The sequence below is a fragment of the Lates calcarifer genome, linkage group LG2 (genome assembly GCF_001640805.2).
Source record: "Lates calcarifer isolate ASB-BC8 linkage group LG2, TLL_Latcal_v3, whole genome shotgun sequence".
Lineage (NCBI taxonomy): Eukaryota > Metazoa > Chordata > Actinopteri > Centropomidae > Lates > Lates calcarifer.
Window position 1 is genome coordinate 29,167,545 of NC_066834.1, and position 19,595 is coordinate 29,187,139.

The window sequence follows — 19,595 nt, forward strand, 5'->3', positions numbered from 1 at the left end:
ATACTCCGCTACATTGGGTGGCGGTGTGCACCTTAAAGTTGGTATTGCAATCCGCCCAAAAAAAGAAACAAAACGCAAACAACAGTTCGTAGTGTCGAGCTTTTACTTTGAAGTCGGGAAACAGCCTTTTACCGGAAGTTAGTTTAAGTGCGGAAGCGCAACAGAACTGACCCTCGGGTCAGCATTTGCTCTCTCGACGTTTATATGAATTTATTGTGGTTTAATAGAAGATATTAAAGTTTAATACTGCCAGTTAAATAAACAGAAGGACTGTGCAGGTAGTTCACCTGCATCAGCGGACCAGCAGCGGATATCTTCCGTTAATCCCGTCATGTTTAAAATGGACTGTGTGAGTTCACTCAGCCTCTGAACTCACCTGACTTACATCCCGCAGGTGCGCTATGCTGGCAGCGGATTGTCCACACGGGCCTGAAGACAAAATGTCCTGATGGAGAACATCCGACCCCGTCTGAAGCTTGTGAACAAAGGCGAAGATGTGAAATTGAGGAAGAGAAAATCCCAGCTGTACTCCAAGGAAGATGAAAGTCCCCTGAACAACGGTGAGACTGTTGTTGTGACACACTGACTTCATTTACTGTAACACTATATAACCCGGAGACACTTTTATTTTACTTGAGTGTTTCCATTTAATGCCAGTTCATACTTTACTCCACTTCCTGTGTTTTTCTGAACTTTTTACTGCACTTCTTTTGTCGACAGCTACAGTCACACTTACTTTACAAATTAGGATTTTGCACACAAAACACAATGCACGGTGAGCTTACAACATGATGTTAGAAATTAGACTACCAGTGTGTGAATATGAATTTTAATTGAATCTGAAGATTGTGAGAATTAACCCATAATGATAATGCTTGGTGTAATTATTAGAAGGTTATGAAGTAATCACCCAAGACTCTAAACGTACTCATTCTCTCTTTGAATGCAGGATTTTTTTCCTATGTAATGGAGTATTGCTAAAAGATCTGAATACTAGTACACAGTGATCATGATAATGGTGACCAAACAAACAGTGCATCTCTAGTTTTGTGCTGTGATGGTGGAAAGTAATCAGGTTCATAATAATAAAATAAAAGTGATTTTTATCCTTGAACTTCACAGATGTGCTGAGAGCCAGAGTTGCTGTGTTTTCTGTGGCGTTCAGACTCGTCAACTGCTTCCTGGTTCAGACCAGCTTCGTCCCCGATGAGTACTGGCAGTCTCTGGAGGTTTCCCATCGCATGGTCTTCAAATATCCTTTTGGGAGAAAACTCAGTTCATCACCTGTGAGAGTGTCTGAGCTGCTATAGGTGGCAGCTTCATTCTTTTTCAGAGACACAGAAACCTGCTCCTTACTGCCTGAACTGACGTGTTTCTTGTGTTAGTTAGTTTAATTAAACACAGAATGAAACATATCAGGACAGTATTAAGAAAGTAATGAAGGGACTGGACTGAAGTTTTTCCTCAACACCAAACAAGACCATGTGATTGCTTTACAATGCAGGACTCAGTCAAACATTGTACATTAATGTTACTAATTAAGCCTGTGGATATTCTCATTCATCCAGGTCACAGTTATCTCAAGGAAATTTAAATCAAATGCAACTGGACTTGTCTAGGAAGACGTTTCTAGAGTCAAATTTGGTGTGGAGACCCAGCCTGGTCAGATGCGTTCAGGAACTGATGAAGCCTCTTGGATGAGAGGTGAAACGTCTTCCCAGACTACAACTAAGTCCAGCTGCGTTCGATTTAAATTTCCTTGAGAATGTTACTAATTCCCAAACAAATCTGCTAATAATCACAACACAAAAAACCAACTGACACAGAGAACCAAGGGCGTTTCCTCTGCTTTGTCCAGTTTGCAATCCAACCTCAAGTGAAGGCCACACTAACACTCATGTTGTACATTTTTAACAAATTGTTCATTAAAAGTACCAGAGTCCAAAGTGATGTGTTTGTATTAGTGTGCAGCAACCAGATAATTTACAGTTTTTATTCACAGTTCAGATGCTTCCAAACTGCAAGTACTCCGAACTGTAATGACCTGTTGCATTCACTGACCTCTTAATGGTTTCACTCTTGAATGGATTCTCTTCACACTGTTTTTCTTTTTACTCTCAAGATGAGACCTGGCCAAGATGTGAGTGTAAAAAGTTACAAATAGAAAAACAAAGTCTGATGAAACCAGACTAAAACAGATAACTATGATAAGAAGACCAGAGTCAGTTAACACAAGTCATTTACCTTTTCAGCTGGAGATGACATATTCTTCCATCCTTTTAATTTCCTTTCATAAACTGCTCTGAGTGTGTGGACGAGAAAAAAGGAGTTCACATGTAAAGAAACATGTTAGACTGGTGGCCTGCTGTATGGACAAAAAGATTGGTTTTGATGCTTTCAGTGCAGAGGTTTTTTGTCACGACTATGATGATTTTGCTCCTGTTGTATTGTTGTGCTGTTAACAGCCTTAACAGTCTGACTTATGGGTATCTGACCTGGGAATGGAAGGAAGGACTAAGAGGATTCTCCTTCCCACTCTTCTTTGCCTCCATATACAAGATATTACACTTGATAAACTTGGACTCAGTCCACCTCCTGGTAGGTTCACATATCTCACTGTTCAGGAAACTTGTTTTTGACCAAATGAATTTCATGCAGTCGTAATGTTTCACTACACCTTGTCTGACTGGCTCTGCAGAAGTGGCTTCCACGAATACTTCAAGCGCTCCTGGCTGCGTTCGCTGATGTAAAATTCTTCTTCCTCATCCGAACGCTGGAAAGTGCTGATGTTGCGAAATGGACGGTAAAGCACTTTGTTTTTTTATACTGTGTTATTAATGAATATGAATTGAAATGTACCAAACATGATTACTCTGTACTTTGAGAATGTTTGTTTGTTGTTTTCTTCTTAAGAGTTTAAGACTTATTTTAGTTGGTCTCACACAGACGTCTCATTTGACTCTTCTTGTGTTGACCTGTAGTTCTTCTGCCACCTGTGCTCGTGGTTCACGTGGTTCTGCTGCACCAGGACTCTGACCAACAGCATGGAGACCACTCTCACCTGTCTGGCTCTTTTTTACTTTCCCCTGTCTGGCTCCACAACACACAGCAGGTCTTTGCTTGTTAAGACCTTCAATTTCTCATTTTTATTTTACTCTAATCTCCACCGTAGGTTACTCACTGACACATTGTTGGTGTTTGTTTTTTTTTCCAGCAAAAAATATTTGCTCCTCGTTGCCTTGGCTGTCGTCGTTCGTCCGACCGCGCTGATTGTCTGGTTTCCTCTGTTAATGTACCATTTCTGGCAGGAGGATAACAAACTGAGACTCATCACTCACAACTACATTCCTATAGGGTTTGTATTTTTAATCTCACATCCACCTAAACTGCTTTTTTCACGTCTTTTCTTCACTGTATAATTGCTTTTTCCTCATTTCCAGGACTTTGGCTGTTGTGACTTCAACAGTGATCGACTGTCTTTTCTATGAAAAGGTAAAACATTTAAAACGCATCCACTGACCGCTGCTTATAAAGTCACACTATGTAACAGTCGCTCTCTCTGCTGCCAGTGGACCATGGTGCAGTTCAACTTCCTGAAGTTTAACGTCCTTCACGGCGTCGCTGATTTCTACGGCTCTCACCCCTGGCACTGGTACTTCACCCAGGGTTTTGCTGTGGTGATCGGTCCTCATCTTCCCTTCTTTCTTCATGGATGCACCATCGCCTTCAAGAGATACAAAATCCTGTTGGTGGCGGTCGTCTGGACCGTCGTGGTTTACAGGTGAAACGTTTGTGTTCACGTTCATGAGCCTGAATTTATTAAATGACACCTCAGAGTGCTCTAAAGAGTCAGTCAGAGACAAGGATTTACTCTACAGCTGCTCCATTTTCCATCATTGTCATATGTTTGAAATATTTACTAACTCCAGTGGCTATAAACACATGAAATAACAATCTAACAGGAGTGATATAGTTGTTGGTGTAACATCCTATGAAATGTGTGTTTGTCTGTTCTGAATCACTCGTGCAGATTCAGAAAAGAGATGATTCATCATGACTGATAATACATACAGTCCAGTACAGTACAGTTCACAAACATTTCTGAGAAGCTGCTTGTGTTCTTCTAGGATCTAAATTAAAGAGAGCATTTTTAAGCTAATTCCAAAGTCATAAATAGCCTTTTATTCTTAGGTTTGTGTGTAGAGTAAAAGTGAATATAAAAGTGCCCTGTGGAGTTTTCTTGTAAACAAAGTGAGTGTTTGTTCACATTCACCGGTACTCACTCAAACACACTTTGTGTTGCCTTCAGGGTCAAACAGTATCCTTCCCCTTAAAACACAGATTTTTTTTTGATTTAGAAGCCTGTATTATTTCCATCCATGTTAACTTCACTGCCTTGTTGGTCCATTGCTGTGTTTCCTCAGCATCAGTCAGTGGAGCAGTGTGAAACCACTGGCAGGAATGTGTGACATCTGCACAACAAACAAACCTGGGACACAAATATTGCTCTGTAACACTACCAGCAGTCAGAAACTACACAGGGAGCCTTTGATTTAGCAGTTTGATGAATGCTGGTCCTGGTCGTTCCTGATGTTTTGTGCTCAGCAGACAAACTTGACAGTTTTTGTTTTCCGTGTTTCAGTTTTCTTCCTCATAAGGAGTTCAGATTCATCTATCCTGTGCTGCCTTTCTGTATGGTCTTCTGTGGTAAGTTCCTGCCTTCATGTTCAGTAAATGTATGTGGAATAACAGTCAGATGTGTGTTTTAATCGTATGTGTTTCTTTTTTCTCTGTTCCTACCTCAGGGATTTCTGTTGCTAACCTGAAAGCGTGGCGCCGAGCTGCAGCGTTGGCCTTGTTAGCGACCAACCTGGTTGCAGCTCTGTACACCGGCCTGATCCATCAGCGAGGCACTCTGGACGTCATGAGCCACCTCCAGACGCTCTGTGAAACCAGCAGCGTCTCCACGCCTCTGCAGCCAGACGTCCTCTTCCTCATGCCCTGCCACTCCACACCCTACTACAGGTACACACACCTCCACACCTGTGAGACATGAGCTGCATGATCAATTGTCAAAGAAAGGAGAAGCTGCTCAGCCATAACTCTTACCCAGACTTTGTTATTGAGATAAAAGCTTCTGCTACACTTTTTTCATTAATGATTATTCTAAATGTTCCAAATGAAATACTGGAAAGATGACATATAAAAGTGGACCTTCCCCGAAGCTCAAGCATAAAGAAACTAAAACTGTGACAATATAAAAGCAAGACATATAAATAACCTGTGTTAAATGTGTAATGTTAAACGTGTTACTAAATCTGTTTTTAAAATGATCAGTAGTGGTGACAGCATGACACCGTTTTAAGTTTTGTTACCAATACTGAAATATTGATACTAATTTTAGATTAATTTTTTTTTTAGCAAAACACTTTTCTTCCTCTAGCAAATTATGTCTGAACAGGAAATAAAATATGTAACATTTTAGATAAGGAAATTTCTGATCAAAGAATAAGTGAGAATCTGAGCGAACATCTGATTTCAACTTTTTACATCTGATAGTTTTTACTTCTTTGTTCTACACACACAATTTAGTCTGCACTGAAAAAGTACAGACTAAAAGCCATGCACTAATCACTCTATGTATTTAAATTTGGTAAAATTTCAATGGATACAGACAAAAAAGGATGAAGATTGTTGGAAAATGTCAAGAACAGATCACTGAGCAGCTTCATCACATTCATAGAGGAGAAACTGTTTTAAAATGCTCTTTAAGTATTTCATCATCAGTCCTCATTTCCCCTCTTAACTATATTGTAAAAATCATTTAAAGGTGCATATAACGTTTTCCATCTCTTAACTTGGATTTGTGAATGTTAGTAATTTTTTACTCTGTAGGACTGGAGTTTTGTCACTCCTGTTTTCTGTAGTGATCAAAAACAGTATTTTTGGATCACATTCTTTACACGACATCAGGGAGGTACAACTGATCACCATCCACGAAATGTGAAGGAACATTCACATTTCTCATTGTGTTTGAGATATGTGTTGTTTGTGTATATACATGACATGCTGTATTAATGGTTCTCTCTCCTTGTAGCCACATCCACTGTCAGATAAAGATGAAGTTCCTCGAGTGTCCTCCAGACCTCGGAGAGGAGGGTTACGTTGATGAAGCAGACAGTTTCTACAGCGACCCTCTCCACTGGCTCAGGACTTCATTTCCATACAAATCCTCTCTGCCCACTCACATGGTTTTGTTTGATGTTTTGGAAGAGGTAAGATCACCACTAATGATATTTATTTATTTATGCAGGTATGTGTGCAAATGTTGGAACTTCACAGTTGCCTAACTTTATGCGTTGTTGTTGTTGTAGGAAATCTCCGTGTTTTTGCGAGGGAATAACTTTGTGAGGACAGCAGAGATATTTCACACTCACTTTCCTGAGGGAAGAGTTGGAGGAAGCATCTTTATTTATGAAAGGCACTGACAAACACTGGAACAAAGGCAATTAACTTTACCTACTGAGAATGTCATATGATTTGATCCTGAAATAAATATTTTAAACTCAGACATTGTGATTTTTGAAATATCATTTGCCAGATGTGTGGAATATATTTTTTAATTTGGTGTGAAATTATTTTTCCAGTCATTTTTTCCAACTTGTGTAAAAGTAAAATAAAAGTGACAGGTCCAGTTCTAATCAAGCTCAAGTTGGAATGTTAAACAGCTTTTTAGCTCTGAAAGCAAGTTACACCGACATCACACAAAACCTGTCTTTGTAGCAGCAAATTAAAACAACTATATGGCTGTACATGGAAACATCCAAAATGTGGCATGTCTTTTTTTTTTTTTCATTTTTGTTTTACATAGCACAATAGTCGGGTTCACAATTAATATTTTATGCTAAGTATTTTTAAACAAAAGTGCTGTGGTTGAAGATGAGAATCAGTGGTGTTTCAGCAGGAAATCTTAAGTGTTTAACATTTGTAAAATGTTAAATAAACTCATCTCTCTTCTGTTACAAATGTGCGGATGACGTCAGATACACAACATCTTTCATTCAAACCTCATTACTATCACTTCACTGAACACACAACAGCTCCAGGACGTTCAGTAGCTTTAAAAAGTTAGCAATGTGCAAACTTACAAAAAAAGAGACTTTGCATCTAAACAACCCAAAACAGAATTTGCAACTATAATATTAAACTGTGTGAGATATCTTCAGTATTTGGGATCAAACGGCATCGGACCCAGTTCTATTTTGACGTCAGCCATGTGTCTGTCTGTGTTTCTTCCTGATCTGCTCCACTTGGGTTCGCTGTGTGGTCGAGATCTGGCTCTATGCTGCTTGCGCTGTTGATGCTTCGACCGCGACTCCTCCTTCGAGTCTGTGTCGGGTCTTTCAAACGGCCCGCTGTGTGATTCATAACACAAATGACATGAACATTACTGTTAATCATGCTGCACAAACTGGACCATGAATTCTGGATGAGAACAGGGGGAGTATGTCAGTCCTGACTTTAGGACTCCTGATATTCTGGTTTAATAGTAATTCAGTAATTCAAGTGTTTGGTTCAGAGGCCTGCCCACACTCAGAATATACCTTTGTTTTGACAGCAGGTGGGTTACTAAGGATCAAAACAAACCATTAAATGACTTGCACAACTTTTTTGAACACTGTACACATACAATTTATAGCACTGATGAGAATGCAATATCTCAACTTCAGCTGCACACTAAAATGTACAATGGATTTCATGGGAATTGATCCTATGGAATTGATACATAACCTGGTAAAACTTTGATTCATCACAGAATCATATTTAATTGTATCTATCTGTATACAGAGTCTGTCTTGCTCATTGTGTTCATGTGTATTGGTCACTCGTCAACCTGTTACTGTAGACATTGAGAGAACTCACTTTTCCCACATTAGCAGATTAACTGAAGTTATGGGCTGTGAGAAGAAAAAGAATCCTATCCTGTTCTTTCTATTCCTCAGTAAACGTGGAAAGGTCTGAAGAAGAAAGTCAGCAGGGTACTTTTAGCCTAATTTAGGAGGACTAGTTGTCACGGCCACAGGAGACTTACCTTGGGCCGTAGCTTTTTGTATAGGCCTCTCCGAAGAAGTGCCTGTAGACGTAGTCGTCGAGATCTCCGAACACGTCGTCGTCGAGCCCGTGATACTCGTGCATGTCCACCAGATAGTCCTCCACGCCGCTGACAAAGTCTGTGAACAGCATCTGGTCGTGGATGAAGACTCCGTTGTGGAAGAAGTTGTTGATGAACATTTCCAGCTCTTTCCAGTGGTGGAAGTGGTCGACCTCCTGCTGCAGGTAGCTCTGCAGCAGCTGGTAAAACTCGTCCGCTCTGATCGGCTCCATGGCTTTGTTGAAGAGGCTCATGGACTCCTGGTAGGCGCAGTCGAAAACCCCGGAGCAGCCTTTCAAGTTGGCTTTGTGGCTGTTCTGACCTCGATCTTCATGAACTTTATACCCTGATTTTCGAGTGTTGTGGTCGCTCTGGAAGGAGTCGTCATATCTGTGCGAGTGTCTGTGATGAGGCCTGTGGGATCTCTGCTGCCATGAGTCTTTTGTGTCTTTCTCATTACATCTCTTGCTATAAAAGCCTCTGGCCTTGTTGATGAAGGTCGAGGCTGAGTCCTTGAAGTGTCGAAAAGTCGATTTGACAGAATCTGAAAACTTCCTCAGGTTCTCCTTCACAGCCTCCTTTGCTTTCTTTATCTGCTCTTTGTGGTGGTGGACAAACTCCTTGGTGGAGTTTTTCACAGCATCAAATGTCTCTTTCACTTTCCCTGCCATGCCCTGTTTTGTTTTTTTCACTTTGGACTCTGTGTCTCCTTTGGCTCTCTCTTCTTTGGTTTCCACGTACAGCCTCTCCCACAGGTCGGAGCGCTGTTGTTCGAAGCTCAGTCTCTTCTCCAGCTCCATCAGACGTGACTGTAGCTCTACTGATTCGGAGCCAGCCTCCTTTCCGGCTCCAGGGATGCGACTTCTCAGACGATTCAGCTCTCTCCTCAGCTCATCTGTGACCTTCCTCTCCTTGTCAAACTTCTTCCTCAGCGTCTGCGCTTCAGCCATTAAGTCTTCCCTCTGGGCATGGAAGTTTCTGATCAGCTGCCTCTCCTCCTCCAGCTGCTCTTTCAGCCTCTGGTTTTCTGACAGCAGCGAGTCGGCTCCAGCTCCCATCGCTTCCAGATCTCGGATCTTCGAGCGCAGGTGTCTCAGCTCCTCCTGTAAGGTGGATAAGGACTTCTCTTCACGCTGCAGCGAGCTTTTCAGCCGCTGGTTTTCAGCCGTCAGCCTCTGCTGCTGAGTTGCGATGTTAGTCCTCTCCTCGGTTTTCTGTTTCAACAACATTTCCAGGTCATCTCTCTGGGCCTTAATGAGCAAAAGAGTGAGCAAGAGAGAAAGTTTAGGCTTTTCCAAGAGGTGATTTCATGTGTCATGATTACTGAGGATGATCAGTAAAACAACAACAGTAAAACAAAACACAAGAAGAAAACATTGATTTTTTTTCGCTTCAGCTTTGACTTGTTCCTTACAACATTTCCTTCTTGTTCATTTGCATTCATTTTGAATTGTTACAAAAGCAGTACCTGGACTTCCAAGTTACCTGAATGTGAGCCTGTTTGATGCTGATATCCTGGTTCTCTTTCTTTATCTTCTCAATCACCTCTGTTAGCAGTGAAATGACTTTTTGCTCATCCAGGTCTTTCAGGCCAAAGTCTCCCCTCTGAACCCAAGTGAGAAAAGGACAAAAAAAAAAAAATGTTATGGTCCATTTAAGTCCTGGTTACATGGGTCATGAATGTTGAGAGTGATCAAAATATTCACTCAGCATCTGAGTAAGAAGGTGAAGCAGAGACAGCAGCTTTTGTTCTTCATGTGTTGTAGATTTTAAGACTTTGAGGTAACTATATAATATTTAAAGTTATTTCTAAATATTAGTGAGTAAGCTCTAATAATCATCTCACAATTACAGCCTCAAGAATAACCAGAGTTGAACCAACATCTCTTTGACACGACATCAACAATCAATATTTACACAAAAGAGGTGGGATTGATTATTGATTTATTATTAAGACTGTTGTATCGGGTTGCAAGAATAAAGTAAACATATGTTAAGTAAATAAAAAATAAGTGTTATGCATGAAAGTTGGGACAGAAGTCAGAAGCACTGCACAGAATGAGTTAATGATCATTGTTGTGTATGTTCTGCCACAAATGAGTTTATTACAGTGACCTGTGTTGTTACTGACCTGGTTTGTCAGAGCTTGTTCTTGAACATGCTGTTGAAGCAGATCTCTCACTCCATCAAGCTCATTCACTCTGATTTTCTCCACAATCTTCTGTCTTTCTTGAATCTGGACTGTGCCTAGGATTTGTAACACAACAGGTGATTTACATATTAAACATCTACACGTAACATTAGACAGCATTGTTGGGGCAAGTCTACACGTGATGAAGCAGCAGTCAGTGATCTGCAGCATTTATGAGGAACTTATGTGGGACAGGTATGAAACCACAAACACTGATAAGAACCGTTGAGAAATATCTTGTACCTGCTCTTAAACCCAAGCTGAGGAGAAGTGTGTTTCTACATTTCTAATGCTGCAGTGGGATGACTGACTGATGGACAATCAGTGCAATGCTTCTACAAATCTGTGTCAATTATTTCTGGAAGGAAGCCACTTCAGTACTGAGAAAAACCTAAGCACAACATAATATCTGTCAGACAGAGGGTCCTAATCTTTAACTGATGATAACTAAGAGGCAGTAAGAAGTTCTTACCATAGAAGTGACCGAAGCCCATGCTGATGGCTATGACGAGGGCGAGCAGGATACACTTGTTGAGGATGCTGCTGCCCTGGCCTTGCATTTGGACATCCTGAGCAGCAGCCGGTCTAACTTCAGCCTGCTCCTCCTTCTGCTGCTGGTGCTCCTCCTCCTCCTCCTCCTCCTCCTCCTCCTCCTCACTGGGACCAGACTCCAGCGCCTCCTCCTCCTCAGGCTCTGTCACTATGCTCGTGGTATTCTTCCTCACCCTTCGTCTTCGTACAACAGTGCTGGTGCTTCGTCCTGCCTCATCCTCACTGCTGCTGGAGTTTGTCACTGTCGGCTGCTGCACCGGGAAAACTACAGCAAAATACACACGTTTTCAGTGATTATAAGATGGAAGAAAATGACATTTTAAAAAGGGGTGTGTACAGAGATAACACGCTGATAAAGCAGACACGAGTGATGTTAATCATACAGATAACAAATATTATTCAGATTAACTGATTCAGTAAATGCTGAATAACACTGTTACAAATTCTTGATCTATTTGTGTTCATAAAATATTTTTGGATGCATTAGAGGAATAGTTCAACATTTTGGGAAATACCTTGCACCATTGCTATGTAGGGCACATGCCTAATAACATTTATATTTAATGCAGCAAATTTAATGAGAACATTCAGGCTTCCTGAACTTTTACTGCACATAGTCAGTCAGTCAGTCAGTCTCTTCTGCTTATCCAGAGTCAGGTCGCGGTGGCAACAGGCTAAGCAGGGCATACCAGACACCCATCTCCCTGGCAACGTTTTCCAGCTCTTCCTGGGGGATTCCAAGGTGTTCCCAGGCCAGATGACTTATATAGTCTCTCCAGCGCGTTCTGGGTCTACCCTGGGGTCTCCTCCCAGTTGGGCGTGCCCGGAAAACCTCCAAAGGAAGCCACCCAGGAGGGATCCTAACCAGATGCCCAAACCACCTCAACTGGCTCCTTTCAACGTGAAGGAGCAGCGGCTCTACTAAAATAATCTAAAATAATTGTGGTGTCAAGGTGTTGTAGTGATTCAGCTGCAGTCTTTGAGGGGCTGCTACAAACCACCTGATATCACTGCACTTGCTGCGTTTGAAGCCCCAAAGCTTCAAACCTTTCTTTGGCACAAACAGGCAGAAAGCTCCGAGGCTTTATCCAGTTTTATGTGACAGGCTTCATGATGAGCCTATTTCCCAAAGTGTGGAACTATTCCCTTAAACGCAGTACAGCTAAAACAAAATGTAGAAATATTAATTAAAAATGGAAATGAAGACATGACAGAGCTCCTAAATCCTCTGAATTTACTTTGCTTGTGCACACAAAAATCAAACAGCTGTAAAACTGAGTGTACAACAACATTTTATCTGCTCACAATTCTGCAGCTATTGGGGCTTCAACATTATATAATGTTTATATAATTCTGTAAATTAAATACATTTCTTTACTTAGGGCGCCAGGCCTACAAAGACACACACATGCACACTGGTGGAGAAACTGACAGACACTACACTTGATCTTTTTTTTTCGTGGTTGATCATGCTTTAAAAGAAGCACAGCTGGCTCACAACATTAAACAGCATGAGTGTTCTTGTCAGCATCAGGATTAGTTCTGTGCATCTGAGCAAGCTTAGCCTCATATCAGATTCACTCCAGTTTCAAACCAGACCACCTGCAAAAGAGTGCCTTCCAGTGAGCTGACTTCTCAGGTGGTGGCCTAAATCCACCAAACTCTGTGGAAGTTTCCAGTGACTCATCATCGAACCTGCTTTGGCGACGTAGAAAACAGGCAGAGGAAGAAATATTCTGTGTTGATGTGTCGAATTCAATATCAGTGTTGATTGTTTGGCCGTGAGAGGAAATGGAATCACTTTGCTAAAGATGACATGAGGACAGGTGTGAGTGTGTCGTACCAGTCTCTGCAGCAGTGAAGGCATACTGGCTGCTGCAGGACATGCCGAGGTAAAGCTCCTCATTGGCTGCTGCCGCCGCCACCTCTTCCACGTCTGCTTGCTCATCCTCCTTCAAGTCCCCCAGAGTCACGATGTCGGAGTGATCGCTGGAGGACAACAGAGTCACATGCTCTTTCCCCGCAGCGCTGTCTCCAGCCTGTAGAGGATGTGTTGACACGTTTGGTACAGAGAGCAGCAGCAACATGGCTCTGTTTTTTTTTGTTTTTTTTTAATTGCAGGGTCATTTTATTTTCAGGTCTCACCTTTGAGGCACACAGTGTCTCATCTATGGCTCGTTCTCCCAGTGTGTCGTCAAGTGAATCAGCTCCTCTCTTTTCAACACGACCAGCTGAAATATAATAAGTATGATTTATGATGAATGTCAGAGTTTGGGTTGCTATGACAACAACATCACAAATATTAGATCATGCAGTGAAAATTAAAATGACAAATATATTCACAGTTAGAGCTACAATGCAAGAATTTTCACCATTGTTTATCTGTTGATTACTTTCTTGATTAATTGGTTTAATTGGCTGGTCCATAAAATGTCAGAAAATACACTTTAATGTCATGCAAAACTAAATAACAGCACTTAACCAGCTGTTCTTTAAAAAATTAATTAAACAAAAATTAATTAGCCAGTTGAGATCAGATAATTGCAAATGTATTGTCTGTATTGTATCCTCTGATTGACTCATTCAGATCTAATTATAAGTAATATTGGTTTTCAAAACAAATGTTTTTCCAAGGATAAACAGCACAATGAACGCAATTAAAGTACAATGTGAAACTGGTGAATTGTAAAAAACACTGTTTAAAATGAGTTTTAAAGATTAGTAAAAAGCTATTGTGTGACTTTTAGATGTCAACACTACTTTTGCTAAGCTGAATTCACACTTGTCAATCTCCTATTTTCCTCTCTAAATGGAAACACATGCATCATTATTCTTATGATGTCACTCTAATAAACATAATTAAGATCATTAAATCTGCATGATGATGTTTACCACCAGGTGCAGAGGCCTGTGTGTCCTGCAGCTCTGCTTCCTCCACTGGAGGGTGCTCTAACAGCTCAGCTCCATATTCAACTGCAGCCTCCGATCCCAACGTCTCGATATCTGAACCCTGTAAACAAAGAGAGCGAATATTAGAACTGGGCATGGTGTTGCACTGTTGTACAACTGGTGACTGCTCTACTGCCACACAATTTACCAAATATACAACTGTTTTATTGGGTTTTCAACACTGAACAAAGAACTGAAAATTAAAGAAGTATTTCTGGTGCAGATACAAAGAAAACATTAATATACAGTAAAAATAACTAAATAGTCAAATGTGTTTGAAATGGAATCTCAGAAACTGAATCATTGAGTGAAATCACAGTAAGTAGCTAAAGGTGAAAGTTAAAACCAAAAAAATAACAACAGCAACAGTTTATAAGCAAAACTGGTCTCACAACCCCAGTTTGTTATTTTTTATTTCACATGTATAACTTGTGTGCAAAATCACTCTTAAACTACAAAAACCCCAGCTTGGATTTCAATGATAAAGTGTATTTTTGCACACGAGTTGCTGCAGTTTATTTTAGGGAGTTGTTGCTTTTCCCTTTGTGAGGATTTTTTTCTTAATATGGTGAAGCCAGTTAGAGCCAGTTACAGCCACATCAGAGTGCCATGTCTAAAAAGTATTCATCCATTCATTATCTATACCGCTTATCCATTAAGGGTCGCGGGGGAACTGGAGCCTATCCCAGCTGACATGGGGCAAAAGACGGGGGCACCCTGTACGGATCGTCAGTCCATCACAGGGCCAACATATATATAAACAACCATTCACACTCGCATTCACATCTATGGGTAATTTAGAGTCACCAGTTAACCTGCATGTGTTTGGACTGTGGGAGGAAGCTGGAGAACCCAGAGAGAACCCACACAGACACAGGGAGAACATGCAAACTCCACACAGAAAAGCCCCATGTTTACCTCTATTCAGTATCATAAAGGTCAGCCCATATTCTCATATGAAATCAATCTCCAATAAAGAAGTAAAAAATGTTCAACAATTTAATGAGAGTTGTGATCAACTTGTGTGTTTTGATAAAATGTGATACTGATGACAAACCCTCCTCTCCTCGCTATTACCTTGAAAATGTCAAAACCTATGTAACAACAGTAATAATAAAATTGAAATACCTGTGATTAGGAATACAGTGAAATTATTTATACCTCATTACTAATAATGGTCCAGCCACAAGACGATTCTGCATCACTTGACGTCTCTGACATTTCTGGCAGTTGTCAGCAATAAAAAGGGATCTAAAAGGGATAAAGACATTAAATACTATCAACAGCACAATATGATGCAGTGAAAAAAGATAAGTCTAAGATAAGTTTGTACATTATGTGTACAAGAAGTCATCAATTTAAGCAGTCAAATATTTAATTTATAATTATATTATAAATATATAAATATATATATATATATATATATATATATATATATATTCAAGTCATTAAATTCAGTAATCTAGTTTGATTTAAAACAATGTTTTAGGAATTATCTGTACACATCCACACAGATGCAATTCTTCAAATTCATATCTTCCATTGGCTTTTAACAGTGTCAGCTTTGTCTCACTAAAGTTTTACATGATAAAGTCAAAATTTGTATTATTAGCATGAGCAGTACATGTATATGCTTGTGTTGAGCGATGTAATTTAAGAGAAAATGTATTAATGTAATGAAACAGAGACATGGGAAGCAGAAACTCAGACTTGTCCCTTGGTGTGTTGTCATACTTGGGATGATATTATAATGTTTAACATAAGACAATATAAATGTTTATACCACAGTATTCATCCTTATGGTATCATGTAGGCAATGTAGCAAATCAATGAGCAGGGCAGCTTTATATCATTATTAGATTAGAAGGCTGATGAAGTACCTTGTCATGTCAGGTATCAAATACAGCAGAGAAAAATCATATAGATTTATTAGAAACTGCACTGACTATATCACTTTTTATCCGTATCACCCACCTCTATTGGGAACAATAATAACACTAACACCTGTATCCAGCAGGTCTGATGCCATCAGCCTGTAACTGTTCACTACAGGTATGGAGAAGCGGAAAGTCCCGTGGAAAGCCCTGGAAACAATGCATTGTTTGTTTTTTATGGGAAAAGTCCAACAAACGGACAGAAACGCGGCAGACCACGTCACACCTGAGTGCTGTAGGATAAAGAAATCTATTTAATTGATTTCAATAATTTATCACCACTGTTATGGACGCCGGCATGGTGCTCTGTCCAGTTTCGTACTTCGCTCAACTCATTCCCACCCTCATCAGTTATCAACTTCTGTAAACTCTTACGTACAATAGAAACACAAACCAACCAACAAACAGGGGGAAGAGCGTCCTCTAGCGGGGACAGACCACAGTGATAGCGAACAGAAGACGTCAGCTGCTGCGGCCTGACTGAAAACACCCAACAATTGCTTCGACAACAGAGATACGCGCGGCTGTGAGCTGTACCCAACATGACCGTCGTCTGTCCACATTAAATGACGACATCTAACAGTTGGGTTTCAGATAGTTAACTAACTTAACAGGCTGGTCGTTAACGTCACCTCTTTGAGCATCGTCGGAACATATAATTAGAACCGTATCGACAACGTCCATTATCTTCAGCTGCTATTTACAATCAGTAGTTTTAAAAAGCTAAAAAATAATTCAACCCACCGGTGCTTTGTGCCCAACGACGAGGTAGCTGTTGCTTGCAACCAGCTCCACAGTTGTTGCAGTATACCCCAAGCCAGGTTATCCGTTAACATTACCGCAAAGCCAACTGTAGCCGGGAAATGTCGTTTTAGAATGGTGCATTAGGACACACAGCACAATACCCGCACCGAACTGTTTAAACTACATTTCCCATGGGCCAGCACAGTGGCAAAACAGGCTCAGCGAGGGTGGAGTAAACCGTGTGGAAACAAATCTTGCGGCTGCGAAAAAAAACATAAACAAGGAAGCGTGACAAAGCAGACCGCCCACAGCAATAACGAAGCGAAAAATACAGCAAGCCAAACTCACCGATGTATTCTGTACTGTGTTGTAGCATCAGCAGGGGTGTTAAGAAAAACAAACATGGGCTAATTTTGAAAAGTTGAAGTGTCTATCAGGAAACACGTGGTCGTCATGTTTTTTGGGGGGATTTTTCTTTTCATAGCTCAGACCAGCCCACTTTAGTTTACAGCCTTTTACTGGAGATATATTATTTTAGCCTTCCTAATATATATGTCTGAAATGATGCACTATTCTCTTGTATTTTATCAAAAATCAATTTTCCACTTTAAAACACACAAGTATAAAGTCAAATCATTTACTCTAACAAACATGAAAACACAATTGTTCTCTAATATCATAAGTTTTAAGTTTTTCATTGCAAAATATATAGTTTTATTTCATATTTTTCATCCTATTGAAAATAATATTTTCATCCATTATCAAGTGAGTATATCTATTATCATACTATTCTACTATGAATGATTTAGAAAGCATAATAGGTGACTGGTAGCATGTGGGTATAAATTCTGGTAATACTGGGACTAATGTGATCACATCCAGTTTTTCACACACTGAAGGCAACAGCTCGTGTGTCACAGACAGCAGTCATATCTGAGAATGATTTCAGAGCTCGATGAAATCTCTGTTGAAACGTAAAAGGAGGTTAATTTGAGATTGTGCATCTTTCTGTTGTGGAGAAAAAACTGAGACAGGAGAAATAAGCCACAGTCTCATTTTGGTTTCTCACACACCTCAGTTGTCTAGGAGAAATAAATGAAATGTTTTTAAGAGCTCCTCTCTAATTTTCTTTACTTCTGGGATTACCTGGCACTGCCTCTGACCCAAACATCAAGTTTAAAAATTATTTTATGAAAGCCCATTTCCACCACTTCAAACATCTTAAAACTTACACTTGATTTTTTAAAAATCCCATGGTAAGTCAGTTATTAGATAGAGAGATTAGAGTTATAATCATGAGCTAGTTATAATGAGATATTAAGTCATAATATTGAGATAACAAGTGTAAATTTGAGCTCATATCTATGACTTACTATCTCATATTTTCAGCTTTTCATTTCACTTCTGAAGCTTTCCTTCTCTCTGACTTTTTCAGCTCCCTCTTTGCTCTTTATTGTCCATCATATTAGATCTTTTCTGTCACACATCACATCTTCTCTGTCTCATGGTGGAGGGAACAACTCAAGGATCAAACATGATTATGGAACCAATGCTTGTGTTTCCAGTCAGACATGGACCTCCTGGACCAAGCCTACTGTTTGTCTGTTGGAGAACATTACTGTTGCTACTCAAATACTGAGTACTAGTGTCCAGGGCACATGGAACACTGCACAGACAGAAGGAAGGATGAATTCTTCTCATGCAAATATCCTGCAGCCAGTCAAGCAATGAATACTTTCACTTTTGCTACTTTCAGTCCATTTCCCTGATCAGACTTACAGCTTTCACATGTGTACCATTTTGAATGCAGGACTTTTGTTTACTTAATTACTTTTTGCAGGTAGTGTTGTGTCATGATCATCAGTGTTATTTGTGACGTAGCTCTTATGTATCACTTTTTTGTGTATGTAATGTATGTTTGTGTATGTATTTTACAAGAACTAAAAAGAAGAAAGAAAGAAAGAACAGACTCTGCAATTTCTTCCATTTTTGTACTTTATTATTTGAACTGAGAATCAGATTTTTTCTATAATCTCCTAACTAAACATTTTTGGCAAAAAACAACTTGCAAGTAATTTTGTGGACAAAGACAAACTGACAAAATATAACAAAACAAAATCAGAAAACATAATAATTACAAAAAGGTACATTCAATTTTCAAGAGTTGACACCTGCTTTCTCTTTAAAAGGAGGAGCAGCTGTGGGTCCCCCTGAGTTTGACTGTAAATGACCCGCAACGCTCCGCTGCACATTATTCAAACACAACATTACTGCAAAGGGGAGAACAAAGAGCGAGTCTGTTCATACACTGACCAGACTCTGTGTTTCATCCCTTTTGAAATCCACATGCTCAGACAGGAACATAATTCCAACATAACACCATTTGTGAGACAAAAAGCAGCAGGACAACATCCCGGGTCCTCTCTCTGTACTTGTTAATGTCTTGACCTCAGTCTCACAGACAGTAACTACCCAAGTGTGTTGCATCTGCACCTCTCACAAGAATATGAAAAATAAAAACCTGAGGTAGCACTTCTGTCTTTGTATGAGCTACAAAAGGCCCAAATCAGAATCTGTATGACTCTAGTAATCGTGCATGTAACTGTCACAACTTGAAAACATACAAGCACTGCAGTTTTTGTGAAGTGGGATCTTGGTATCTTATCAAACGCTCCACAATATCACCTGAACAGTGTTGTGTGTTCAGACAAGAACCATGAGTGCAGTTTTCAGATTCTGAATTGAGCCCTCACTCTAATAATACAGATACTCTGAATACATATAGAGTTCAAGTTAAAATGGAAATGTGAATCCTTCTGTTCAGGATAAACGCAACTCCACTGCAACAAAAATCCATTTTATCTTGAAAGACAACAGATTAAAAAAAGAGGAAACTTGATTTCATGGAAATAAATGGTGATTAAAATACACAGTGTAATGTTTTCATCCTGCTGTCTCGTAATACAACACATTATTCAGTCATAAAATGAGTGTGAGAACACTGAAAACATTTCACACAAAGATAGAATGCTCTAAAACTGATCTCTTGCCAATATGCAACGGTGACCTTTTT

The 19,595-nt window shown here is 40.0% G+C and overlaps 2 protein-coding genes across 5 annotated transcripts; one reads left to right on the forward strand and one right to left on the reverse strand.

Moving 5' to 3' along the window:
• Nucleotides 1–122: 122 nt before the first annotated feature.
• On the forward strand, nt 123–6,569 carry pigb (phosphatidylinositol glycan anchor biosynthesis, class B). Its single transcript, XM_018667961.2, has 12 exons — nt 123–560; nt 1,123–1,252; nt 2,481–2,598; nt 2,699–2,803; nt 2,982–3,112; nt 3,215–3,355; nt 3,441–3,492; nt 3,570–3,781; nt 4,643–4,707; nt 4,806–5,025; nt 6,098–6,275; nt 6,375–6,569. Exons 1-12 carry the CDS (start codon nt 449–451, stop codon nt 6,486–6,488), a joined length of 1,578 nt encoding a protein of 525 aa, XP_018523477.1. The 5' UTR covers nt 123–448; the 3' UTR covers nt 6,489–6,569.
• On the reverse strand, nt 6,454–16,670 carry ccpg1 (cell cycle progression 1). Of its 4 annotated transcripts, none has more exons than XM_018667959.2 (11): nt 16,523–16,670; nt 15,006–15,095; nt 13,788–13,905; nt 13,041–13,126; nt 12,739–12,934; nt 12,498–12,590; nt 10,816–11,160; nt 10,284–10,399; nt 9,638–9,757; nt 8,093–9,402; nt 6,454–7,415 (listed from the first exon to the last, which is right to left on the reverse strand). In XM_018667959.2, the coding sequence occupies exons 2-11, from the start codon at nt 15,063–15,065 to the stop codon at nt 7,223–7,225; spliced, it is 2,637 nt and encodes an 878-aa protein (XP_018523475.1). In that variant the 5' UTR covers nt 15,066–15,095; nt 16,523–16,670; the 3' UTR covers nt 6,454–7,222. The 4 variants fall into 4 exon arrangements, with proteins under 4 accessions (XP_018523475.1, XP_050934050.1, XP_050934061.1 ...); XM_051078093.1 differs by having other exon boundaries at nt 12,498–12,593; XM_051078104.1 differs by lacking the exon at nt 16,523–16,670 and adding an exon at nt 15,819–15,837 and having other exon boundaries at nt 12,498–12,593.
• Between the last annotated feature and the right edge of the window lie 2,925 nt (nt 16,671–19,595).